This window comes from Empidonax traillii, unplaced genomic scaffold (assembly GCF_003031625.1).
Source record: "Empidonax traillii isolate 1590-97213 ecotype Southwest subspecies unplaced genomic scaffold, ASM303162v1 scaffold54:size2178333, whole genome shotgun sequence".
NCBI lineage: Eukaryota > Metazoa > Chordata > Aves > Passeriformes > Tyrannidae > Empidonax > Empidonax traillii.
The window spans coordinates 1,115,366-1,128,724 of NW_020955247.1; the positions used below are offsets into that span (position 1 = coordinate 1,115,366).

General features: G+C 40.3%; 2 protein-coding genes across 5 annotated transcripts in view; one reads left to right on the forward strand and one right to left on the reverse strand.

Annotated features, from left to right (window-relative positions):
* SNX24 (sorting nexin 24) overlaps window positions 1-3,018 on the forward strand; it is an 87,906-nt gene extending 84,888 nt beyond the window's left edge. For 3 of the 4 annotated variants that reach the window (XM_027879339.1, XM_027879340.1, XM_027879341.1), the window contains exon 7: window positions 2,159-3,018. In XM_027879339.1, coding sequence (XP_027735140.1) covers window positions 2,159-2,229 — 71 coding nt within the window. In that variant the 3' untranslated portion in view covers window positions 2,230-3,018. Of the gene's footprint in view, window positions 123-2,158 lie in introns of all 4 variants that reach the window. The other variant, XR_003570710.1, reaches the window with a different exon arrangement.
* Window positions 3,019-4,569: 1,551 nt separating this feature from the next.
* Window positions 4,570-13,127, reverse strand: PPIC (peptidylprolyl isomerase C). Its single transcript, XM_027879342.1, has 5 exons — window positions 13,000-13,127; window positions 8,872-8,985; window positions 8,310-8,403; window positions 6,480-6,664; window positions 4,570-5,138 (listed from the first exon to the last, which is right to left on the reverse strand). Exons 1-5 carry the CDS (start codon window positions 13,105-13,107, stop codon window positions 5,010-5,012), a joined length of 630 nt encoding a protein of 209 aa, XP_027735143.1. The 5' UTR covers window positions 13,108-13,127; the 3' UTR covers window positions 4,570-5,009.
* Window positions 13,128-13,359: the final 232 nt, after the last annotated feature.

Genomic DNA, 13,359 nt, shown 5'->3' on the forward strand with positions numbered 1-13,359 from the left:
TTTGCAGCACAGAGAAAATATAGATGAGCTTTCTAAAATTTTCCCTCTCAGATCAGTTCTTACTTTCATAGATTCTGATTCCCTTGTAAAAACAGCCAAGGTTGTTCAACCTATGACCAAAAGTAAGTGTCTATTAACAAATAACTATTTGTTGTATGTTTTCTTTGAAGAAGGTGAACAGTTTTTTCAATCAGAAGTCTCTCCTGGATACAAGAATGCCTCTGTTAACATATTTCCATAGAATAGGAAATAGTGTAAGTTTTAAACAAAATAAATAGCTCTTTCTGGAAGATAATACTCAAAGGATATTTTTACCCTCTCATTGCACTGTTACTTGTCTTTATAAAATAAAGTCTTGCCATTATTCTGATGACCAAGCTTTAAGGGCTGTTGAGTTGCAAAACAACTTTCCAAAAATAAGAGTCACAGTTACAAACCTCACTGATTTTCAGATTCCCTTTTTCATGATGTATATGACAGTCTGGTTGCACATCATTTTTTTGTGTAAGGGTATGGGGAGAAAAATAAAGGAAAAACCTAATCTGCAAATTGAAGATGATACCTCAGAAGCTTAAAAAAAATGGAATCTGAGATTTACTGTCACTTGTTTGAAAGTTGTTGTGATGATTCTTTAAGCCATGCAAATATCACAGATCTGCAAGACTGTGGTTGATGTATTTATATGTTTAACTTGAATTGATGTGCCTGATTTTTTTAAGCAGCACAGGATCACAATAACTCTAATGTTGCAAAGTTGTATCATTTTTTAAATCAATCTTTATTTTCCTATGTATACTGTATGTTATAGCAGAACCAATAAAAATTGATTTCTGGAACTGCAGCCTTTAGTTTAGAAGGAAAGCATCAGATTGCCTTTACAAGTGTATTTTTAATACCATTTGTGACAACTGCATAGGGTTATTCTTCCAGGGTAATTTGGGACAGCTGAACTTGGAGGATTTGAGGAAACAGTCTTGGATTCAAAATATTAACAAGTCATTTGACTTATTATGAGGAATTGGGGAGAATTATGTGTGTATTGTTTACATTGGAGGTTACAGTTCATTAAAACATCCTAAAATATCTGATTGTAACATCTGTAATATTCTGGAATCACCTCATTAATACCAATGAAATAACACATTTAAGCTAATAAGGATTTTTTTTTGTAAATAAAGTCCAAAGCTACTCTTTGCTCAGTATTTTTACCTCAAAAATTATTTTTGTGAAAGAATCAGGGACAAAACCTAATTCCCATCCCCATTAGTTGATCTAATATATCTAGTATCTAATGATTCTTTGTGAATATCCCATCACCTGATAGTTGAAGATTTGGTTAGTGTGGATAGTTCTGTATCAGAAATAGTCTATTCTTAGAGGCAAACCTAGGTGTACTAGCAATTTTAAGGTTGTAAGAAATGATCAGAAATTCTTACTATTAATGCCTGGTCATTTAAGTAATCTCTTCATTAAAAACTCAGGTGCATTTCAAAAATCTTTTCACTTCAGTAATATACATCTTGCCATTCCTCTGCTTGGATCTATTACTGTGTTCTATCAGGTAATTCATGTCAAATTGAACATGAAAATTAACTGCCAGTTTCCTCTGCATCTGTGATAACAAAATAGTGGAGGTTTTTTTCCTTCAAATATTATAGGATGAGTTTTAGTAATATGACATTTTATGTTGATTGGACAACCTGAAAATTTCATGCCTCAAATAATCATCTCTGTCTTCTCAGTTTAAACATTGCTGTAAACCACAATCAAAAAACAGCTTTAAAGTATTCCCAGTAGCAATCTTGAAATTTCTTCAGGTATATTGAGATTTTGTTAGAAATTGAATTGCCAGTGTAATCCATCTTCCTTGTGAGAAAAGATCCAGATAAAGAGCTGGAGTCTAGCAGCATTAAGTATTAGAACATCCCTTTAAATCAATAAGCTACAAATCTGGCAGCGCATTCATGCAATGCCCAGTGCTACCCTAAAGTGGCTTTTAGTGCTGAAACAGCATTACTAATAGCACAACCCAACATGGATAAACATTAACCTGAAGTGTAGGAGGCCTTACCTAGTTAAGTTCCATAAAAACATTTATATTGTACTGACATGGATAAGAAAGTAAGTTTGTTTCTTTTTTCTTTTTTTTTTTTTCCAGATGACTTCCCAAACGTAGTTATAGATGGCATTCTACATGGAATATTTTATCCTCATTTACTGCCAAGGTAGAAGTGATGTGTGGGGAGAAGAAGCTGAAGCAAGTCTCTGAGTCACATTTAATAGAATTAACAAGAGTAAAATTCTGTGATGTGAAAATCATGCTCAGAAGCAAGAGGCATGACCTCAGAATAATTTCATGCATTGTATCTTTTTAAATAAAATCACTGTCATTACAGTTGCTGCTTTTAAAAAAATAGATATGGAAACAACAGTATTGAAGTTATTTATACCTTATATATATTGACATGCTCCAACTATTTAACACTAAATGTTCTAAGTCATACACTGAATTGTGCTAACCTTTGAAAAGTTTTACTAATTATTTCTATAATTTTTATCAAAGCAAACACTAAACATTTTTGCACCAGTTTTTCCCAACGCATTACCCATGGCTGGCACTGGATGGATTAAAAGCACTGAAGAGAGTGTGTGAGGAATTGGAAAGCATGCTTTCACATTCTGAAACACATGGCACTCTCTGAGGAAATTTTCTAGATTTCAGTTGAAATTATTTTACTTACCAGGAACTTTCATGTGGGATTTATGAATCTCCCTCCAGTTACAGCATCTAACCCATGTGTATGTTTACTCTCAACATCAACTTGCAGATTGTATTCCATATCTTAACCTTTTATACATCACAGAGCATGTAACTCTGTGGTAAGGTAAAGCAAGAATATGACTAAGATTATGATCAAACTAAAACTGATATATATGTTCAGATTTAACTGGAAATTTGTATGTGTACTACTGGACATTACAAAATAAATTACTAGGACATGGATGTACTGCTTTGGTGTCTTTTTTGTGCTTTTCTATTGAAGCAAAACATTTCTCTGAGCTGCTGCCACCAGAAATGGGTCTCACAGATGTCTCCATGATAAGTATGAGAAAATACCTCTGTGTGTGCTTATTTAAAGCTCTTAGCACCACACCATCTGAACATGCTAGGCTTATGTTGTGTTATGTCGTGGTAAAAAGAATTCACTGTAACTGACCAGCCAGTTAGTCACTGAGCTCATCAGTGGAAGGAGTGTTGCACAAAAGCAGCAAGGGCAAAACTAAGCACAAACGGGGGTTGTCTCCTCTGACTACTAAATGTGTTTGGAAGCCGCCTGGGGAGAGTGAAAAGCTGGCACTTGGAGAGTAGGCCTGTGACTACATGTCACACTACAGCACTTGGTCAGGTAGCAGAATTCTATGCTGTCTGCAGGATCAACCTCCAGGAAAGCTTTCAGCTACTAGCAGAAAGCTTTTTGGGCAAGGGAATCTAAGGCATTCTTGCTCCTACTTCCTAACCCTGCTTCCCAGTCCTCCTCTTCAGAGAATTTTACTTTAAACAGTTAGTAGAAAGAAAAATTATCATGGGTAAAAGGGAAGTCTTGATTGCCTAGCACTACTCAAATTTAGGGGCCCTTGCCAAGTTCTCCTCTAGGTCTTCTTAAAGAGGGCAGTGATCCTTTCACAGGTCTCTGAAAAGAAGTGTCAGAATTTACCCTCAGGAGAGGCCCCAGAGCTGTGGATGATGAACCAGGAACATCCCTGTAACTGCAAATTACATGTCAGGAGGACATGGGGTAATCCCTGCCAGTAGTTTCCCATTTCCTTGCATATGGAATGTCAGCAGGTACAAGTTCTGTGCTGTAGCTCCTACGCTGCACCACTCAAGGTCTGGATACCTCACATGGACTCCAGGACACGCTTCAGGAAACTAGTCACTACAAAGAGGAGTGGCGTGCTGCCTTCTGCACAGGTGGATGCATCCTTCATGAAATTTGGCAGCAGCTCTTCTGTGTCAAGTTCTAAAACACTCGGATTAAAAAAAACATCTCTGTCCCGTAGAGTACTATGTAACTCATTGAAGAACTTCACTGATGCAGGTGTCTCAAAGTGTTACCTTACACTAACCTTGTTTAAAAGCTGCCAGTTAAGTTGTCAGCTTAAAAGTTACTTAAAAAGCATCACAAAAATAATAACCTTAAAGTTGCATCTCTGACGTACAGCAAAACTTAAAAAAAAAAGCACTTGAGCTTTGTAATAAGTAACATCAGCTAGGTTACAAAACTGACTGTGCTATAAAACAAGGACTCCTCCGTTTTCAATAACAGACAGAAACGCTGCTCTTTCTTGATTACAGGGAGGTATCTGAATACCGTGGTTCTTTGAAAGACAGCAGGGACTTTAAGATTAACAGGGACATGTTAATGATTAGGTAAATTTGCCATCCCTACTCTAACCTTATAACCATATTTCCTGCAAAATGGAACCCCCTGCATATTTTGCAGAATCAGCTAAGATGAGAAAAAAGATCTTCGGGAGGGGGGAGGAAGAAAAAAAGAATTTCAAGTATTTATTTGAAATCAAAGTTTATTTATTCAAAACACTTCTGTATGTTACTTTTTTTTTTTAACTTTTAAAAATGCTAGTACTGTTACAGAACATATTTTCAGTTGAAAAGACAGAAACAAATATTGCTAAAATTTCCAAACAAAACAAAAGATTGTATTTTACGCCTTGAGAAAACAGAATTACTGCTATACTTTTTCATGAAAGACTTTTTCTGCAAGATCTAGAATTTAGTGGGATATGTCTTGAATTTCAAAGAGTGACAGCTCCATCAAGTTGTTATAGAACTATGTCTTACCTTTTATGTATTTGACAAATGCTAAGTACTGCCTAAATGTAGCCTCATGTTTTGAGGAGAAAACTCAATGGATAGTGGAAATTCAGTCAAAAACAGATGTTAAAGAAAAGTGATTAGGTTTTACTTCTCTTTCTGACTGTTAGTCTCACCAGTCACCTACTTCAACTACAAATGGTTCCTTTACAGCTATTTTGCCACTGTTCACAATCACACAGTCTTGAAGGGGCCGGTCATGTTCATCTGTCTGCTGGAGTTCGATGGAGTGCACCACAGACTGTTAAACAAAAACAAACAAACAAATAGAAGAGTTCAGTTTAGCCAAGGAAACTCCAGTGGTTGAAGGCTTGTACCACATAAACAACTAAGTGCTCACAGCACTGATGTTTATTAACCAACTTATTATGAACAAGGACCTTTATCCCGTTGAATTCCCACGGGCTTTTTTCCCCCCACATTAACAGTTACGCCACTCCACAACTCACAGTCAGCAGAGAAGGCTCTTTGCCCTCTAGAAAAGCTTTGAGCCAACAAAAGCATTACGAAGGGGCAAGTGCAAATTTAAGTTCAGAAGACCCACCTAGCACATCCAGGTTTCTAGCTGTAGCCTATGAGCAGAAAGTGAGTCCAGAGATCAGAAAGGATAATCTACTTGTAAGGATGATTTCTAACTGTACAGCATAACTGTGCTTCCAGAAATCTGGTTACTGATTTTACCTTTAGCATATGACACATACATACAGATTTTAAGCGTGTTACCATGCCACCAGCATTTTTAAAGGACAAAATTCAGTTAGGTATATAGACTACCTGGCTTTGGATATTTGTCCATCAATCTGACTAAAGTAAAATTTAGTCTAAGTCTCTCCTCAAAAATTTGCAGCTACTACTGTAAGTTATGAAAATTGAATTCAATGTGAATATGGGAGAGGGGGACAAGTGTTATGATGAGATTTTCAGATTCCTCAAAGAACTGTTCTGTCCAGGAACTCATGTTTTCCCCATTAATTTCAAAACACTGATTAAAAAGGAGTAATTTAGAAGGAAAACCTGACTAATATATTCAGTTGAAAGTACCATTTTTAAACTCAAAATTCTATCTGGCCTTTCATCAGTTTTGCAGTTGTGTACAGTTTCACAGAATTAACTAATTTTTTTTCTTTTTAAACAGATCTGAATATATATGTTTTTATACTTAATATTCACATGCTTCTAAAAACCCTAACAGTTAAAGTGTTACCCATAACTAGCATGTCAGATTTGAGCTTGTAGAAATACAATTATTTCATGGCTAACAATGTTAGTGAAAGGAGGACCTGAACTTACTCCATTTGTAATCTGTAAAGGTGTCATTGTGGATTTCAGTGGCTAGTGGTCCGAAACAAGGGCTGTGAAAGCCAAAAGCATGATTAAAGTATCCATTTCTGCAGTTAGCATTTGGTTTCAGTTCTAAATTATCCAGCTGGAGCTCTTCACAATAATTTTCTACCATGTATGTATTAGATGAACACTCAACAGCTTTGAACCACAATTATGTAAGTTACAGTAGTACAGATAAAATGTGGCAGAATTTGTCCAGATTTTTTTTGTATTAACCTTGCCACTACTTTCAGCTTACCATTCCATCAAGGACTTTGCCAAATACTACATGTTTTCCATCTAACCAGGAAGGCTTTGTCACACTGATGAAGAACTGGGATCCATTGGTGTCCGGGCCGGAATTAGCCATGCTAACCCATCCAATTCCATAGTGTTTGAGCTTGAAGTTCTCATCTGGAAACTTTTCTCCATAGATGCTTCTTCCTATGACAAAAAATAAGAAAGCAAACTTAAAAAAAAAAAAAAAAAGTCCAAACAACAATCAAAAAGCCTTTTTTGTTCCAAAACGGGAAAAACGAAGTATGAATTCAGGACTACAGCAACATCACTGTTCCATCATCAGTGGATAACTAAAACTAATTTGCTTGTAAAGAAAAAAAGGTAAGCTAAACCACCCCATATAAGGACAGAATAGCTAAAGCTGATGATGTTTTATCCTTTCAATTTAACAAGCAAGCTGAGTATCTTCAGTGCTTACAGACACCACTGAACATTCGTATACTTCATCCTGTTCAACAAATTTAAATTACATAATTATGGCCAGTAACATTATGGCTGCCATGTTTTGAGACAATTTCAGTATTTATCCCTTTTCCTCCTAACAAGAAGTTGCCTCAGACACGTTTAGAAACACAGGAAGACCAGATGGAAGTTAAACTAAAATACTTGGTGTGGCTTTGTACAACCATGACATAAAGATTTTGGTGTTTCTAAAATAGTTTAGAAGAGAAAACACTTCAGTCATGTTTAAAACACCATCACTTTGAAAAGAGAAGGTTGTCTACCTCATTCTTTACTTGTGCAGTGCCTAGCACAATGGGGACACTGCTTCCAACACCATCAAATACTGTCCCAGTGAACTGCATTAGCACGAAAATAAACGCTGCCTATCTTTTATGCTAAAACTGTGTCTTTGGTATTTTAGTCTTCCCCATTGCTGGCTGCAAGGAAGAGGAATGTGTGTTTTCCATTCTACCCCAGCAGGGAAATCACTGCACTGTATGCAGACAGTTCAACTCGTAGCACATAAATAATGTGCATGAAAAGGAAGAGAAGAAATCCAAAGCCAGAGTGCATGCAATGCAAGAGATGCTGAGCTGGGACTGGTCTCCTCAGTGGACTGGTCTCCTGGAGGCTCAGGAGGGAGAACTGACACACACAGCCAGGACTCATACCACCAGTGAGTTTGTGGTTTCAATTCTGGTAAGAGAAAAAAAGGAGAGGGCATGACCCTCATTTTCTAATTTTTCTCTCCCTGTGTTGAAATTCCCTCTCACAGCACATTTCAGAAGGTTCCTCAGACCTGGCTGAGCTGAGGGCAGCAAGGACAGCCTCCCCCTTCCCTACCTGCCTTCCCTCTACGCGCTTTCACTGTTTCACCACGGATTAGATTTCTGCTGGATGACTTGATTTGGTTCTTGTATACATGCAACCAGGGAGTGCCTCAGGGAAGGAGCGCTGTCACAAAGCCAGAGCAGGGGAAGGGTGGAGACATCCATCTTTTGGAGACCGTAAGTTGTAGGAGCAGCTCAGCTGGTCACGTGGCTCCAGCCCAGCACGCAAAGCCATGCTTCTTGAAGGGGGACAAGTCACAGAGAGAAAAGAGCTATCTGCAAAAATTGAGGACAAAGGAAGAGCTACACATACTTATAATCAGATAATCCCAATAGCTGCATCTTATGTTCCAAGATGCTTGGAAAAGTACTAAATGCTCTGAAACAAATGTGGGGTTTTTTTTTTTTAAATTTATGTGAGCTGGAAGAATGAAGGAATATGCTGTTTTGCCTGCCTTTTCAGCAGACATTCGAACAAAAAAAAAAGGGAACCTGGAAGATACTAAGCATGTTACCTCCCGATCCATCTCCTGCTGTAAAGTCTCCTCCTTGAATCATGAAGTCTTTGATCACACGATGGAATTTACTTCCTTTGTATCCATATCCTCTCTAAGAAAATGAAATAATTCTTTAAATGAATACAACATCCAGTTCTTACAGTGCATATGGAAATACACAAGTAGTGAATGGCTAGATTTCATAGAATATACCACCAGTGGATATAATACCAGCAAGAAACACATTAAACTGAGGTGCAGGTGGATGCAGCTGGACCGCACTGCCACAAAGCAGGTATTACATTGTCTTTACTTAACTGGTATCTGACCACAGTAACTTTACATGCTAGATCTGCAAGGCAGGGACAGATAGAGATAGTGATATCCATCATCTCATAATTACATCTTGTGAACCAAGGACGTGGGAGGACACACATTAGTGCACAGCCTTGGGGATGGCACTCTTGCACAGTCTCCAGTGAAATAAGATGAACAGTTCACAATTGAAACAGCATTAAACACATTGCCTTCCCAATCCAAAAATAAATGAGTACACAGTGGAAGAAAACCACAAACGTACTTCTCCAGTTGCCAATGCAATGAAGTTTTCCACGGTCTTTGGGACAACTTTTCCAAACAATCCAATTACAATTCTGCCCACATCTTTGTCTCCAATCTTCACATCAAAGAACACCTAAATGTTTTTGTGAAGAGAACAAAAGTGATACAGATGTGAGTGCAACAAATGACCAAGCTTTTCAAAGCACCAGGTGGTAAGGAACTACTTCTGCCTGTTCTCTATTAATAGTATCCTCTGATTCCTAAGGATGCTGTTTGAGAAGAATCCTTTCAGAGCCACCAAAATCAGATTATGCAGAAAACTTTTTGAGAACTGGTGACTCTATGTTTTGATTCTTATTGCTTTTAAGGGTTGGTGGGACTGCTTTATCACCAGTTCAAAGGTAGTGTTGAAGATTTTTCACAAGACGTGCATGTCTTTAAAGCTGTATGGAAAAGATGAAATGGAAGTAAGGAAGAACAGTGATGCTACTACTGTGTGGTGAAAAATAACAAGGAATTATAGTACTGACACTGCCCAAAAATGATAGTTTGCTACCCACTCCTAATCTTCGTTCATCTCCTGTATGTGAATAAGTATAGACAAAAGCCTAAATTTCTTTAAATTGACAAACAGTGGAAAAAAAATCCTATGGCTCAAGCAAGCCATCGCTTTCCTAAATATGAATTCAAACCTGACAGAGAAATAACCAGGTCAAATTATTCAGCTGAATGCCTAAAAGCTTCAATGTATATGCTGTTGAAAAGCAAGCTCAGAGAGGCAAATGAGTTATAAGGCATTTTAATATAGTTCAGAATCTGTGAATGCATATTTGACTGTGCAAGAATGTTCCAATAATTACTGAAAATAGGAACAGCTGTCAGGAAATGAGGCATTTTGAAGTTCTGAAAAAGTTACATAAAGGCTATTACAACTTCTAGGAAACAGCAATGTGTGTTCCTATGATGTGGTATTTGCTGTTCCTTGTGGCACTCAACCAAGTATTACTTGTCTGCAATGCTAAAAAATTAGTCCAATAATGATAATAAATGACCACAGTCTCTCCAATGTGAATGCCTCTTTCACGCTCTCCTACTAAACATTTCTACCGTTTCTTGATCTTCCATGTGGTTTTGACTGTTGAACTTTTGGCTAACGCTATAAAAGCACTATAAAGAAAATAAAATTCTTTTTGATACACCTCATTCATTTCCTTGGCACTTGGCGCTGAATAACATACTCCTTAGATGTGTGGCTCCTAAAGTACTAACAGCACACTTTCACTAACTTTTTAGATTTTTACAAACAAACCTCTCTGAATTTTGCCGCCAGGGTTATCTAGGTAAGGGGTATTGCCTGCCTACATTTTCTGAATGCAGCCTATTATGTCTGAAAATGTTGTTCTGGTATGTTCTGACCTGAAATATATAAGCAGATATGTAAGTATCACAACTGAGGCTACCAGATGATCACCCCAGATATCAGTAACATCTGCACTTTCACAGAGCAGACGGAGACAAGTCCGTCACGTGTTGTAAGCCCAGCTCAACAGAAAGCATCACACGTGGCATTGCTGCTTGCCTAAGCAGCAAGCACAGTACTTCCAAAAAGCATTGCTTCAGCTTATTCTGCATTTGAGAACAAACAGCAAGTTCCAGGCTTCCTGTTAGCACACCACAAACCTGCTTTACACACTTGGTGATTTTTTGAAATCTACGCGCTTTTTAATTATGCACCACATTATGTGTCTGTGCATATTTCTGGCCACAGAATCAAGTACAGAAGCATTTGGTAGTCCTACAGACTATTTCTGCCTAGAAAAGCCATAGTCTCTTAAGCACATTTCCTCAAGTTCTCTGAAAAGTCAATAAGCACATAGACACTAGTGAGCTGGTCAACATAGCACTTTCAAATCTCAAAAAACAGCTGACCAGATTCTTCACCAAAAACTCCAAAAGGAAATAAATCTTTAGTCTTGTTAATATTTATATAAATATTAAAATATTTAATATAATATTAAATATAAATATTTAATCTTATTTACAATTTGCCTGTTAGGAATTTCAAGACTGAAATGAAAAAACAATGCACCAGTAAGGGTGGCTGGTTCTCATTAACGTATTCATATATAACTTACACAAGATGGTATACATCTAGGTGAAAAAAATGGACAAGGGTATTCAGTTATTCACGGGGAAAAAAAAGGCTGTGAAAGGAAAATCTCATGATTCTTACAGATCAGGCAATATAATGACAAATGAACTCCTGATAAATGCAGAAATATTCTATATGGTATACAGCCACAACAAGGGGTTCAAAATCGGCTACCACTCAAAAACAACATCTGGAGTCACCTTGAGCAGTTTAATAAAAAATTTAGCTTGTGAAGGTCAGAGAAGAATGTTAGAAATAATGAAAAATGGATACAGACAGCAGATGAGCATAATTACACCATGGCATACATCTGTACTGTGCGTTCACACCCTGAGTGCTACATCTAATTCTGGCTTCTCTACTGCAGAATGATAAAACCAGCCTAAAAGAATGTAGAAAAATGAGCAGAAGAGATGCCCAAAAGATATGGAATACGTTTTATATGAAGAAAGATGGAAGATGCAAGATGGAAGATAAGAAACTGGTGTGATTTGATGAGCTTTTTAAAGTTACCACTGCCTAAGACAAGGAAAATTGGCAGCTGGGATTCTTGATGTGCCACAACAATCAAAAAAGGACATAAAATTATATCCCAGGCAGGTCTGTTGTCCCAGGTGTAGACAACAACGGCAGTGAAGTTCAGAGTCAAAGGCACAGTCTCTGACTTAGGAAGCTGAGGCCATGCCAGAGGAAACAGCTCTGCCCCTGTCCTGCCCTGTTACATTTTCGTGGCTGCAGGTGTCTTTGGGAGCACAGTCTCGAGTCGAGGCGGAAAGGTCCTTATGGGCAAAAACACATAATCCCTGCTTTGTCCAAAATTGGGTGAGACATCCCATCTCCTGCATCAAGCAAAGATTTGTTGGAAAGAGATGCTGGCGTCTTGCAGTAACCAGGTGCATCCCCACGCTGCTGGCAGGCACCACAGCCCATCTCTTGTCCAGCGTTATCTGCAATGGACATGTGTGCCACTGGGGTACAGCCTGTCCTGCCCAAGAAGGAGCCTCGCCAACGCCCTGCCCAGGGCTCTGCTGGCAGCTCACTCCAAGCCCATCACCAGCAGGAATGTCAAGGCAGCAGGAAATGGGGAAATAAAGTCTCAGCTCTCAACACCAAGCGTTTCACAGAATGGGTCAGGTTGGAAGGGAGCACAGTGGGTCATCTGGTCCAAGCTCCCTGCTCAAGCAGTGCCATCCCAGAGTACATGGCACAGGATTGTGTCCAGATGGTTCCTGGATATCTCCATTGAAGGAGACTCCACAACCTCTCTGGGCAAACTGTTCCAGTGCAGTCCCACAGTAAAGAAGTTCTTTTTCATATTCAGGTGGAACTTCCTATGCACCTGTTTCTGCCTTCATCCTATTCCTTGGCCTGGCTCCATCCTCTTGACACCTTCCCACTTCAGATACTTAAGGACACTGATGAGGTCCCTCTAAGTCATCTCCTGTCGAGGCTAAACAGGCCCAGCTCCCTCAGCCGTTCCTTTTAAGAGAGATGCTCTAGTCCCTTGATCAATTTTGTGATCTCTGCTGGACCCGCTCGAGGAGTTTCAGCAAAGAGGGAAAACACCTGCTGCACACCCGAGCCCCAGCAGGTTACAGCCCCTGCCTGAGGCAGCCTGGCACAGCCAGCAGCCTGGTGAGGGAAGGAATGTGGAGGTTTCCATTTCTGCAATACAGAGGGAGGCTTCGCTGGCCCGAACTCCGCGATGTGCCTTACCTACGGAAAGGCGGCATGCCCAGAGGGGCTAAAAAAAAAATAAACAAACAAAAAAACCCCAACCCTTACAAAACAATAAAGTTACGGCGCTCGTTCAAGGCCTCCCCAAACCCTCCGTGCCCGGAATGCGGCGCGGGAAGGAGGGAGCCGGCGCGGGACCGGCCGTGGGAGAGCGGCGGTCTCCACCCAGCCCGGCACCGCCAGCAGCGGCCGCGGGGACACCCCCGGCGTGGGGGCCCCGACCGATCCCGAGGCGTCCCGGCCGCGGGCGAGAGTCACCTTGGCTGTCACGCTGGGTCCCCTCCTCCTGAAGGCCTGCACCGCCGGGGCCAGGAGGCACAGGCAGGCCGCGGCGCCCAGCAGCGCCGCCGGCGCCCCGCGGGCCATGGCGATGGGTGAGCGCTGAGGCGCCTGCGCCCGGCACGGCCCCGCCCGGCACGGCGAGGGGGGGCCCGGGGGGCGGGCACGCGGCAGCCGTCACACATCCCGGGAGAGCCTCCAAACACCCGGCACGACCATCCCGGGAGAGCCTCCAAACACCCGGCACGACCATCCCGGGAGAGCCACCGACCACCCGGCGGGAGAGTTCGCCCATACCGGGGGAGCCACCGACCATTCGGGTGACCCTTCTACTCAGCC